The sequence below is a fragment of the Bactrocera tryoni genome, chromosome 1 (assembly GCF_016617805.1).
Source record: "Bactrocera tryoni isolate S06 chromosome 1, CSIRO_BtryS06_freeze2, whole genome shotgun sequence".
Lineage (NCBI taxonomy): Eukaryota > Metazoa > Arthropoda > Insecta > Diptera > Tephritidae > Bactrocera > Bactrocera tryoni.
Window position 1 is genome coordinate 86,492,810 of NC_052499.1, and position 14,226 is coordinate 86,507,035.

A 14,226-nucleotide genomic window follows, 5' to 3' on the forward strand; every position below is an offset into this window, starting at 1 on the left:
AACAAGAAGTTTGTGATTAGCAGACACAATTTGTGAAATTTAAGCAAATAAAAAGTGACAGGGTAAAAGTTTTCCAAAACAAACAGTTTGCTCTATTTTTGAATTACCAAAGCCCAATGTTGTTGTTGTCGTTTTGCTCCAAAATCAGCTCAAGGCCCGAAAAAAGGAAATGTTTGCAAAACAAGCGCTCACACATACCCGTACACACATGCAACTGCATATTCGTGTTCAACAACCTACACGCAAATGGTAAAACAAAAAACAAAAACAAAAATGTACAATATTTGAAAGCTGTAATGAGCAGTACGCACACAAATGTACAAGTTTGTAGTGGCAGACAACTTTCCGTTTTGCGAGCTTTGCAACTCAGCTGAAAGTTGGAAGTTGGATGCTCGAGCAAATAAAACTGGAAAATTAACGCGAAAAAACACAAAATTAGCATTTCATAAAAAATTAGTACTTTGGCGTTGGTAAACTTAGATTAATTGAAATGCCAATAGAGACGGCTGTCGGATAACTACTACCGACAAACATCGATTTCCAGCGAGTATTCAGTCAAGGCAAAGCCAATACAAAAAATTAATAAAAATCTTCATAAAAAAATTAAACTTTAAGATTTTTTTGTTAGATATCATTAACTGCTAATGATATGCAATTCTTTGCTGACAATTATCGTAGCGCGCAACAAGCTGTCTGCACTCTACATCCACACTAACCCCAGACCAGTTATGAAATGCATGTTAGAGCAAATAATTTACCGTTTAATTTCACTTCTGTCAAAACTGGCTTATTTGCATGACTACCAATTGTTAATATAAACCATTCTGTTCCACATAAAATAACGAGGCTAAACTAGTTGGCCGTTCGCAAGCAGACTCTAATATTTTTGCTGCCGTTTGATTGCCGGAGATAAGAATAAAAGTTGCTTTGATCACAACTTTGTAGTTGAAAATAGTAAGCCAAATGAAAATCTGTTATTTTTAGGTTGCAAGCTGTCATCCGACAATTTGTTGTATGAAAATGAGGTAGTAACGGTAAAGTGAAAATAACTACAACAAATTAATTATGAAATTTCTTTTCCTGTCAAGAGAACGTAACACGCAAAGAAAATCTGAATTTACTAATAACGAACATTGAAAAAAGTCTAGAATAATTATTGTATTTAAACAAAAGCTAAACAAAGAACAACCAAATAATAAACAAGACGCAACAAATCGTCAGTTAAACAAAGAATTTCTCATTATTGCTTTACCATATTAGTAAGAATACGGAAACCGCATGCGATTGGGAAGCAAATCAAGGTAGAACAAGCTGCGCAGTTGTTGTCCTCATATTGCTTAACTCGCTTGATAAGTTTGCGTTTAAATTTCACAATTTATGCTATGCTGCTGTGTCTGGCTTGTACACTATGTATTTAATGATTTACATAAGGCATTTTATTCCAAATTCATACGATATTAGAATGTAAAGGTATTTCACAAATTGTGAAATTTTTTTTCATAGATTTTTTTCTATAACTTTTCTTTGGTAACAGAACCCGAAAAAAGCTTATGGAGTATAGCCGACTGAAAAACTTTGTATTTATCGACAAAAGGCAGCAATCAGCAAAGCTAAAACGGCTCAATCATTAAACAATTTAAAAATTAATTGACTCAATTATGACAATGTTTGTTGTAATTTATTTTTATGAAAATTCGTATATACTACATACATATGTATTTACAGTTTCCAATGGAGCGTAAACTTAAGCAAACAAGTTGTGCAAAAAGTTAATTAAAAGCGTGTGGCATGGTGCAACCCACAGAAAACACATTTGTATACATACATACATATATGTACATAAGTACACACGCACACGCTTTTTATGCAAATGTATGAACAAGCAACGCCGCGATAATTGGGTTAGTAAATAAATGCGGATTTTTGGTAGTTTTGCTTATCTCTTTACACATATTCACATATATTTATCACATCTACATATGTACATACACCTAAGTATGTACACAAGCAACTTTTTTAAACGTCTGTTATTTATAAATTAAATTAACTAAATGTTCAGGTATATTTTTCTTGGTTATGCGAGTAAGGACCAGCGACTGCTGCAGCTCATACATATTGAAAATACATATGCATATTGTGACAAAAAAGCACCCGGAAATTGTATTTAAATTCCCCGGGTAAATGATATTTCACAAAATTGCATTTTGGTAAGTTGGTAGGATTGTCCTTAATATTGTACTATGCCAAATAAGAGTGCCAGTTTGTTTACATCAGCTGTTCAAGTCGATACACCTCAGTAGTGCCTTGCGATTTTTACAATTGATAAAAATATCGAGCAAAGCATTTGTCTCAAATTTTGTATTTATTGCCAAGTTTCGTGTGCGGAATCTTTGCTAATGTTGGAAAATGCTTATGGTGATTCAGTTTTATCAAAAACATAAGCCTACGAGTGGTTACACAGGGATTATTGAAGACATGCCTCGTTCTGGACAAACTTCATCCTATTCAACTGATCAAGTATTACATCTGGTGGGTACTTTGAAGGCAACAAATTAAATATTGATGAATAGTTAAATATTTTGCATTTTATTTACAATTTTTGGATATTTTTTTGTCCCTATTATTTTTTCCTTATCCTACCTTATGAAAAGTACTGTTTGTTATTTTGATTTGCCACCTGCACAACAGCTTTTTTATATGCAACCATAAAGAATTTCATTACAAATTTTTTGTGCACTTTAAACTGCCAAAAACAAATTTAGCCCGCTCAATTCAATTTCAGCGATTTCAGAAATTTAGTAGACATTCATACTTAGATTCATATAAGGGCGCTTGCAAACTTCCGTTATATGTATTTATTTGAACATAACATCCAACGTTCATGTGCATATATGTACATACATATGTATGTACTTATGTACCTATGTACATAGATCACACTCAAATTCAATTCAAAAGTTTGATGGATAAAAAATGAAGAGCATGAAAAGTGTATTGTTGAAAGGCATTAGTTGTTGTTATTGTGATGCAAGCGCGAGTACCATAGCCATTGGAAATTCGCCACAAGCGCAGCGCTACAGGAAAATGCAATATGTGTGTCATGTATGAATGGGGAAACTAAGTCGGGTGAGGAGCACTGTCAACGGGACTTTTTCGATGAGATGGCAATTTGAGCAACTCTTTGTCAAGCACTTTGACTACCGAGCGATGTTCGTGCGCTTGTAATCACGCCTGAACAAATGCTGGAAATGCTGCATCACAACTAAATATACACAGCTTCACGCTTTGAGGAGCATCGAGGAGCACAACCATGCTCGACACGTTTCGAATTGTGACGCCAAGCGAGTGGAAGTGCTCGCAGTAGATACGGAATATTTATTGCATCATAATAGAATTAAGCGTGTAATGAGTTTCGAGGCGTGTAGTGCTGGCGGTGGCAGGAACGGCGGCAGATGCGCTTAGCGTGGCATTTTATAGCATCGAAAGCGTGCAAAAAGCTCTTTTACGTTCAACTCAATCGCAGTTGGCTGCCAAAGCACTTGTCAACACGCTGGGTAATCAGATATTATTCCCAACGCTGCTCTGAACGCAGTGCGACGGAGGAGATTTGAAAGCAATAGCTATGCTCGAGAACATTACGAGCACTTATGCAATGTTTTTATTTGTTTTGGTTTGCATTTTTTTCAAATTGAATAAACTGCATTACAGTTATCTGAGCGCTGTGCACTTATGTTGGCAACAGCAACAGTGGCAATATTTAAGGCCAGAAAAAAACTGTGAAACCGCAATGCTTTTGACAGTCAATACGAACTAACGGCTTTTAAAGCTGTCATTGAAATATCGATGACCTATTAAAAACCGAGCATGAACATGGAACCTTTTATGTAACCGTACTGGGGCGAAAATTCGAAACTGACGGCAGACGTTCTAGTTTCTGAGCTAATTTTTACAAGTATATAATTCTTTTGAGTAGAAATTTATGACCGCAAATTTGTAGATGATCCCTAGATAGATAGATATTGTTAAAGAGGTATTGCACCGCGATTTACTGTCTATTGTGCCCTCTCCTATATCACATATGTATGTTCACCAAGGTCCAGCAACCTGAATAATTCCAGGAGCCTGGGGAGCTGGGCGCTACTGAGGTGATGTGATCCCTGTCTATGTAGATGGAACCCAGAGCCTTAAGCCTTCTTCTGGAAATTGCTGGCCAATCCAGAATTAGGTGTACTGGTATACGTCGCAGAACCGGCAGTTAGCGCAAGAGACTATGCCCATGTTGGACAAGTGCTTCCTGAGCCTGAAGTGCAGTGCCCTGTGTAGAGCGCAGTGCCCTTTGCAGAGCGCGGAGGAGGAATTTATCACGGGAGAGGTGAATTAGTTCTTTGAACCTAGAGAAGTTGCACCCTCCTAGAAGCAGCTTGGCATGGCGCATTCCTGCGGCCTGCTGCCAGTGCTAATCTCTTCCTGCTCTCTCCTCCGTGCGGAGCAGCTCCTTAAGAGTGTGGGACCACACTGCGATGCATGGTTCTGGTCCCATCATCTTAGACGCTGCCGCAGAGCGGGCTAGTTCGTCGGCCATCTCATTTCCTGTTACCCCTTTATGCCCTGGCACTCAGATTAGATGCACCCGTTAGCACAAAGATAGGCGGCACAGGTTTTCTATGCATTCTTAGATGATCCCTAAGCTCACTTATTAAAAAAATAATAATTTGTTATTTATCGGCTGTCTGCAAAGCTTAAAAGACTCTGGGCTACATTTTTTTTAAAGTAACTAGTTTGTAACCAGTGGAATTAAGTTCCACTGCAGACTCACTCCACATGAGATGTGAGGTGAAAATGCAGCTGAATTTTTGGGCAAATACGCGACCACGCCACAGAATACTCAATAGTGGCGGTTTAGAAAAAGTTTTATGGCATCACTTTTCCTTTTAATGGCGCTAATGGAAAACGTGCTCTGCATTTCCAAGGCGCTATGTATGTAGGCTAGGTGTCTATGTTAAGTATAGAGTCGAGATGTGAAAAGTTCATGCATGTGCATACTCTAGCTATGTATATATTTATATTCGCGGCGCAACAAGTCATCTGCCGATAGCCTCGGCGAAAGCTAGGGACAGTAAAGAAAAGTAATAAACTCGTACTGTAGGAGCGGCAACCAACCATTCATCATTGTTGTCATTTGATTGACTGGTTGTCACAGTAAAAACCCATCATTGCATATTTTAGATAGTGGGTGGTTCAAAAGCTGTTTTGAAATCGGAAGAATGCGCTTTTGTCGTTTTTTGTTACAAATATTTTCAGTTTTTTCCTTTCAACGTCAAGCAAAGTCTTATTGAGACACCCTGTTTTCAGCATAATAGAAAAACAGTTGCCATTATGTGCCGGTAATGCGCAATTTGAAGTGTGGTAAACAAATTTTTTTTTAACGAAATTAACTGCATAAAAATATTTACACGAGCAAAGTGTTCGTATTGAGCGTGTCAAACTAATGGCTGTGAAAAGACATTTTCCCCACTTATTTGTAAAAAAAAAAACAAATTTATACGCTTAGAATGGTGAACAAATGGAATCACGTACTGAAAAAAAAATTTATTTTGTTTGCGACAAAATAAATTACGCTTTCTTGGTGTTATATACGTAGATAAATATCTATCTTCGTGTGAACTCGTGTTTATTTTTTATAAAAAGTTGGCTCGTATGTACGTTTGCATACAATAATTAAGCTCAAGTGCTCAACATAAAAGTTGTGAATACAAATTTGCGGGGTACAAGTTTTCTTCGTGAGCATTTTTGTGGAATTTAAGTGAACACATGTAAACGAAGTCATAAAATAGAGGAGCCAAAGAGAAAACATCAACATTAACATCGAACGACTTTTGAAGTCTTCCACGCTACAAGCATTTTTAACCTAGCAAAAATAGGAAAGTAAAAACACTGAATAGTTGTTGTACAACAAAAATAAAAATCACTGGTGGTTAATTTATAGCTGCGCATCGTAGCATTATGTGAGTGAACTTTGATAGTAAAAAGCTGATGGGAATATAAAATTTTTAACAAGATGAAGTAAACAACTCAGCTGCCAAAAATATATGGTCTTAGTGAAAATTTACATAGGACTTGGCGAAAACAAACCCAAGGTGTATTTTCAAGGTGTACATTGGTTCGAAATTTTAAGTTTTACATAATCATAATTTTTACTATGAAATGCTTATATTCCAAACAATTGATTTGGATCAGTCAGTTTGTATGGGAGCTTTATTCTATAGTGGTCCGATATCAGCAATTTCGACAAGTGAGCAGCTTCTTGAAGAGAAAATTATGTGCGCAAAATTTCAGATAAGTATATAGGGACTAGTTTTGGGTGTTACTTAATACAGGGTAAGTATGTATATATGCATATATAGCTGCGAGCAGTGAAATAGTAGTGGGTGTTAGAGCTTTACATATCTGTGAGTTATGTAAAATGTCAAACAATTTTAACATCCATTGAAATGCAAAAGTGGATCATATTTTCCAGGCTATGTTTATTACTAAAAATATTTAGATTTGAATATGTATAAGATATGTTTATTTACAAAGATGTGTTTATGTATGAAAATTTTGGGGAGCAGTAAAATAGTAGTAAAGTACTAAAAAATTGTTTTTAAAAAATACTGAAGGATTTTTGCAAGTTTCGTCTATAGGAGATCTTAGTACTTGGTAGCATGGCCATGATTTTTGATAACAGCAATATATCGCTTCTTCAGAGAATCTACGAGACTGTGGCATCTTTTCAGTGGTATGCTCTGCCATGATTGCTGCACTACGGTCCACAACTCGTTGTTGTTTTTGTGTTTATCCTTCCACACGGCTTTCTTGACATCTGCCCAACGGTTTTCAATAGGATTGAGGCCAGGGGATTGAGCTGGCCTATCCATGACTTCAACTCCATTGACCCGAAACCACTTTTTTACCACCCTACTGGTGTGCTTCGGGTCATTATCCTGCTGAAATATCATTTTCAGCGGCATGTCCTCTTCAGCAAATGGTATCATAATATGCTGCATTATATCCCCGTATGTGTATCGGTCCATTATGCCAGTAATCTTGTGAATTGGGACTACACAAAAAAATTGGGCCTGTAAGAAAAACAGCCCAAACCATGATATTCAAACCGCCATGCTTCAAAGTTTTTGTGCTGAATCTGGATTCGTACTCTGCATTAGGGGAGCATCTTAGATACTGACGGGACCCTTTACCGCCGTATAGAACAACTTTCGACACGTCTGTCCACAAGATGTTACGCCATTTCTCAATCGGCCAATTCAGGTGTCCTTTGGCGAATTTAAGACGTTTTGCTACATGATTTTTTTTTAATAACGGTACTTTTCGAGGACAGCGGACATATAAATTATGTTCATTTAGAAGTCTTCTCATTGTATGAACACCGCAGGCCAGGTTAAGTTCATTCCGAATCTCCATAGCTGACATTCTAGGTCGAGTCTTGGCACATCTTACAACTATTCGTGTAAAATTCTCAGAATGAATCCATCTTGCGCCCCTTTTTTCGCCTTTTTTTTATAAATAATTGCATTGCGAATCATTGTGGCTTAACACCCTACAAGTCTTTCCACCCCATTGTAGGATTTACCGTTGTTTATGACAGATTGAATCCATTCTCGTTTTTCTTCACTACAGTGCTTCCCGCGGCCCAATAAAAGGAGCAAAATCATATATTTTTTTGCTTTTTGCATTGAATAATAAATAAAATATTAGGAAACATACTTTTTGTTTGATTAAATTAAATTTTTTTTAGTAAAAATTATCTGTTTGTAATCAGCTCACCGTTCACTACTATTCTATTGCTCGCTCATAGAAACAGATATCCCAATAAAATTTGCTCTAAAAAAGTAACGGTAAGTGTTTCACACTTATTGTTGTGAATAATAGGACCGTTATACTTCAGAGAATATAACTAAAATAATGATCGACGGCAATATCATAAAATAAACAAAATTTAAAGCAAAACTCTCTTGACCAATAGGCACTACTATTTCAATGCTCGCAACTGTACATATGTATATCAGGGTATAAAGAAAGTCAACATATTCAAATGACGTAACGTCTGCGGTGATATGCATATTTCGACGGCGTTTCGACCAACCATCTACAGAAAGAAAGTCTGCGTTTAAAGCGATTTTAAATGTCTGCTTGTCATAATGCTATTAAGTGCTCTCCAATTTTCCAACATGTACTGCTGAACGAAATTTTCCAAGTATTTAATGCATATTTACTTTTTTCAAGTTAATTACCGAGCTGCTTGACAAAGTTGCGTTGAATATCTTAGGCAGTGCTCCATAATAATTTCCATCGTGATGAGCCGCTACTTTTCAAATCAACAATCGACAGTTAGAGAAACGCCATTTCAAGTTGTGCAACTTTTTCAAGCTATTTTAATTAGGCACAAACTAAATAACGACTTGACAATAGTTCAAATGTCTCACAGCAAATGGAAAGCACAAATTACTTGCATTAGCAGTAAACTAAAATTGAACACGGTACATGCATATGCTTGTGTTATATGCACGCACAAGTGTCCAAATCAATGAGCAAAGAAATGCTTGCAGCAGCCGTGTCTGAGAGCTACCATTAATTTCAACACCTTACAATGATTGTCAGTTCAAACAGTAATTCATCAAATATGAGTACATTAACAATGACTAGCTGTTGTTGTTGTTGTTGGCGGCAATGATGCCTCGCATGGCTGCTCATAACGCTATGCTTTGACGCATGCAACCGCCGCTGAGGCATGCCGCACACCGATCGCCGCCTTCTTTGGGTGTGTTATGGGTTTTCGCGCTGCGAAGGCTTTGTGTGGAAATCACAAGTCAAGCTTTACGTGATAAGGTGGTGTGTTTGTAATAAAACGGTGCACATTAACAACGATTACAAAAGTTTTTAATATGTAAGCATAATGACTTGATGTGATTATTTTCGAACCAAAGCCTGTATTAGCTATTCATAATCGTGTGGAACGGCACGAAGGTATTTTTTTCTATTTGTTGCAATGTTACAAGTATAAAAATTGTTGCACGCTTTAACACAAAAACATTTAACCTAGTTACATGAATATTGCGGAGACTTCCTATGAATGCATTAATTGCAGCTATGTTGATAGACTGAATAGATACCGAAGGATATTCAAATTCAGAGAAAATTCATCGTTTGAGGTTTGATGAGAGTGTGCTGGTCAAGCATATTTTAGACTATGTACTCGTGATTTTTATATTTTATTTTATAATATAATTATACTTACTTTACATACATAATTTAACCAAATTGATTATGGCAAATATTAAATTATACTTTGTATGTCTTCAAGCTACCCATATTGATCAGTCTTAATCAACAATGTGTGTAAGTTGTTATCATTGATGCTGTAGTTTACTCCAAATATGTATTTATAAATTATAAAGTTCATCTTCTTACCTGAAAGGAAAGAAAAAAACCAAATTATTAAAAAGTTCCCCAATATGAATAAATAATTATACTTATTAATATCAAAACGTAATAAATAATTGAGTTAACGTTCTTAACTGCTGTGACAAAAGTAAAAAAAAAAACAAGTTTTACATCTAAGGAGCGCAATAAAGTACTTGAACATTTCTTTGTAAAAAAAAGCCAAACGATTTTTTTAACTTTAGAGAAGCTCCAAATGAGCTTGTTGGTCGGGCAAAAACATAATTGCAGCGAAACGTTGTATGCTGTGCTGACACAATAAAGGTAGGCAAACTGTTGTTGAGGCGTTAGATGTTACAGTTTTTATGCTATTAAAATATCAACGCCCCAGATTTCTCACGAATTGAGACAAGGTAAAATAACATTTTCGTCCGCAAAATCCACAAGGTTACATATTGTATTTTTTCCAAGCTTCTATTGGGTACAAATAAATACATTATATAAAATGCTAAACGAGGAGGATTTATGTTGCTTCAAAACTGATTTATTTTCATATTATTTTTTTATATTTGCCATTATTGTATTTTATAGTTTTAATTGTGCAGTTTGCCTTTCACTTATAAAATGTATTTGTATTGTATATTTGCTGTTAAGAGCTTTTTACGAATTCGTCTTTTGGGGAATATTTATAATTTGTATTTTAAAATGTTATATTATGTGTAATTGCATTTGGTATCTAATTAAATATGACCGTGAAAAATATTTTTTATTAACTTTTTTAGAAAGCTTGTTAGGTACTTATTAAAATAAAAAAAATTGCAGTCTTGAACGAAATGGTTTATCTTATCCATAATATTCGTGATTCCAGCCATATCAAAAAACTTTAATATGACTATTGTAAGTAAAAATAACCAAACAATTAATTGCATTGTTTGAACATACGTATCTACATACAAATGTATGTATGTATGGTAAGTACAACACTAAATACAGTCATTTGTATGTGAGTTTATTTTTACTACTGTCTTTTCTGTCCCATTGCAAAATCCACCACTTCCGCACAAAGTACATACTATATAAACATATGTACTATGTATGTACACCTACATATGTATATTACATAATCGACAACCATCGAGTTGATTGACACTGAGGCGTCACAGCGTAAATACTTAATACTAATACACCTGGCGATGGGTCGGCTGCCAAGCTATTTCGATTATTGTGCTACCCTGGGCGAGGCAATATATGTATGTACATACATACTTACGTATTTATATGCATATATATTTACCAATGTAATTAATCACGACTTAATCGCATTTGCAATAAATTGCAAGCGTGCGTCACCAAAACCGCGTACAAACAATTAAATTTGTTAAATACTTGCAAAAAATGCAAGAAAACCATTTGGTATGAAGATAAGGAAATGCGAGTCAAGATATAGTTCCATATATTTACATATGTGTGTACATCATTGCATGTATTGTGCAGATCAATCTAATTGTGACACCGTCATTTGCAAAAAGTATTTTTAGAATTTCGGCAGATAAAATAACATTTAAAGAGAAGAACTTAAACTGTATATTTTTTTGTCTGATTAGTTGTTTAACTATATTCTACACTGTTTGATCATCTTTGCAGAATACGGAAAATTATAACAACTGTATTTGACAGTCTGTCAGCAAATAACCAGAAACTTTGATATTTGAATAAATCAGGCTCTCCTATACTATATTAGCAGATATGTATAACAGCGAAATAATTTGTATGTATGAACATGCCTATGTAACTGCACAATATTATAACGAATTGAAATATGTCTTGTAGTTTGTATGTATAAATATGATATTATAATTGCAAACCATATTATTGTATTTAAATTACAATATGGCTTGGCTAATTGCATAAGTGTAGAAAATTGTACAACAACAATTTGTAAATCAATTTGCATTTCCAATGAATGAAAGTGGTTTCGAAAATTGCATAATAACAATAAACTATTCACGCTTGTACATACATACATAAACATGTATATAACTATAAAACAAAATCAAAATAAAAAATTGCAAAATACAACTTAAATAAACTTGCATACTAAAGAAGAAACAATATTGTGAAGCTGTCAAATGTTGATGACACAAAACACCGGACTGGGCAGGGCGTAAGCAGCTACATACTATAACCATACATGTTAATATGTAATATGTGGAATGCCTCAATAGACAAATAAGCCCTCAAGCCGGCAATTAGGCATATTCGACTGCTTTGTCTTTATTTCTTTGCTTACCCAACATAAACTAAACACGGTAGAAGGTAAAAGCAAAAGTATAAATAACAGTACTCTGGAGTGAAGCTCATAAAGATAGTGTGAGCATTTAATTGATGACGAGCACTTCAAAGCAATGAAAATATTGATGACGACACCTTTTGTGTGCCTGCTTCACACCACACTCTGCACGCAGTGATCTTCGTAACAAAATCGATTCTGACCTGTATACATAACATGTAGCTTGCACATCCATCACCGCCACCAATAACATCAACCAAGTGTTGTTATCGTGGAGCTAGGAATTTCAAGCAGTGAGGCACCACCGGTGATATGCGAAAACAGAGACACGGCGCAACTCCACAAGAAGAGCAATGGCAAACAACAAACATTTGTGTAGCTCCCCGATGTTGTGGAGCGTGGAAATGAGATAGCAATAGCGGTTGCTAGTGGCTAATCATTGTGAACTGACGTAATCGCAACAACAGCAAGCACGGAAGATTGACTTCTTTCTGAGCAGACTGTCGCCAAGTGTTTTTTTTATGGTATACACTCATATTTTAACTTTTTTTCTATTAATTAAAACACGAATATTCTATTACATATAGTAGCGTAACAATATTAACACGTTGAAATTTTTGTGTATTTGGAATGCAATCAACCAGCTGCGGTGATATACAGCTTTCTTAACACCAATATTTTGAAGTTCTTCACTCACCTCCATATCTTAAATGTCCTTCAGGAATTATAAAAATTTCACTCCACACTATTTAATGAATTTAACCTTTCACTTAAATTAAGTTTAATTGATATTTTCGCTCTAAAGCTCAATCACACCAATTAATTTTAATAAAAATATGCCACTTTTTTCGTTTGGGCGTGAACGTAAACGCTGCGACACACACACTTGACACCGTTCTCACTTGTCCCTATTGAAGGGATACGCTCTCTGCACCAAAGAATATTTTGTTGTTTACGAAGAACCACCTGCGAAATCACCTCCGCACAATATAAGCTGTTATTTTGTTTTGAATAATTAAAATAATAACTCAATCCACGCGATATTAATAATGATTTGCGAAATCGACTACACTCAAATAATGCTCAATAAGAAATAAATACAACAAACCATCCAACTAGAAGAAGACAGTTAACAATGTTGCAAAATACCGCTGATACGCTGGAACGCTAAAACCGATAAAGCAGGGTGACTCAGAGCAATAGAAACAAAATATGAAATTGTAAGGGAAAGTTCGGAAAGGCTGTTAATAATTAATAAAATATATATGGAATTTGAATATATTAAACATTAATAATAATAACTTTAATCATCAAAGAGTAAATACAGGAAGTAGGCGCATCCATATATTATTTGAGATATAAAGACAGAGCTAAAAAAATTAGAAAATAAGTTGATCGGTGAGTTTAATTTAAACATCAGTGATACAATTTTTCAGTGCGACCGTAGCAATTTGTTGTCGTAATTCTTTAATCATAATGTAACTCATCATATATTTGTTATACTTATGTACTTACATATTTAGACATGTGATTTAGAAAGTGGGAACTGATATTTGAGGTCATAAAAGGTCATTCCTGAAGGCCGTATTCACACATGAACTCTTTGGCCGTTTGTTTTTTGTAGGACAGTGGAAAGGGGAACATACCGTGTCGCTCGTGCTTGGTCTAATATAATCATTGAGTCCATAGAGCGAATGTACATATTTTCTAAATTCTTTTTCATCCAAAATTAATTCTTAGACCTATTATTTAAAGCTATTCTTAATATAAGCCTTGTTAGAAGTTGTCTTGACTTCTGGACCACGAAAGAGCTCTAACGTTTTTCCATAATTATTTAATAAATATTTTATTACTATAAAGCATGATTTTTTTTTTTAATTATATAATTAGACATGATTCCGTAAGCCAATATGTCTTTACCGATCAGTACTTGGACCTTCTTGTAAACCTGGTAGATAGCACAAATTTGCTCCATAATGTGGGCGGATGAAACCAGTTCCAGTGAGATTTTTCATTTCCAGTTTATTTATCTTTTTTTATTTCAGCGTTAATTTGCCAAGTTGCTCGTGTGCACATATACATACAAATATATAAATACACGTGCATATGTAGATCAAATGTGCGAACAGGAAATCAAAATATTTTCCTCTTTCCAATGCATACATATATGTATGTACGTATGTACATATCTACGCCAATACACACACAGCTATGCAGGTACCAGCAGTATTTATCTGTTGCGGTATACAAACAAAAATATCCGTTATGTGCGAATTAAACGTTGATTGCACATCGTTGAGGCCAATTTGTGCAACATGTTGCGCACCCCGCCGCCGCCCCTCCACCAACTGGCCAATAAATCAATTCAAAATATTTCAAAGGGGAAATTTTACATGAAAATGTGATTTACAACGAAATAAAAGGAACATGAATGGTAGAGAGATATATGGACGGACAATTTATGCCAACAGAGAAATGTACTCGCAGAACATGGACAG

General features: G+C 35.1%; 1 protein-coding gene across 7 annotated transcripts in view; it reads right to left on the bottom strand.

Annotated features, from left to right (window-relative positions):
* The window catches only part of LOC120766272 (tropomodulin), a 136,986-nt gene that overhangs the window by 19,501 nt on the left and 103,259 nt on the right, over positions 1 to 14,226 (bottom strand). Inside the window, exon 1 of one of the 7 annotated variants that reach the window (XM_040091670.1) lies at positions 12,426 to 12,833. The exons of the other annotated variants lie outside the window; for them this stretch is intronic. Within the exon in view, the coding sequence (XP_039947604.1) occupies positions 12,426 to 12,431 (6 nt within the window). The 5' untranslated portion in view covers positions 12,432 to 12,833. Of the gene's footprint in view, positions 1 to 12,425; positions 12,834 to 14,226 lie in introns of those variants that run through there. 7 annotated transcript variants of the gene reach the window in all.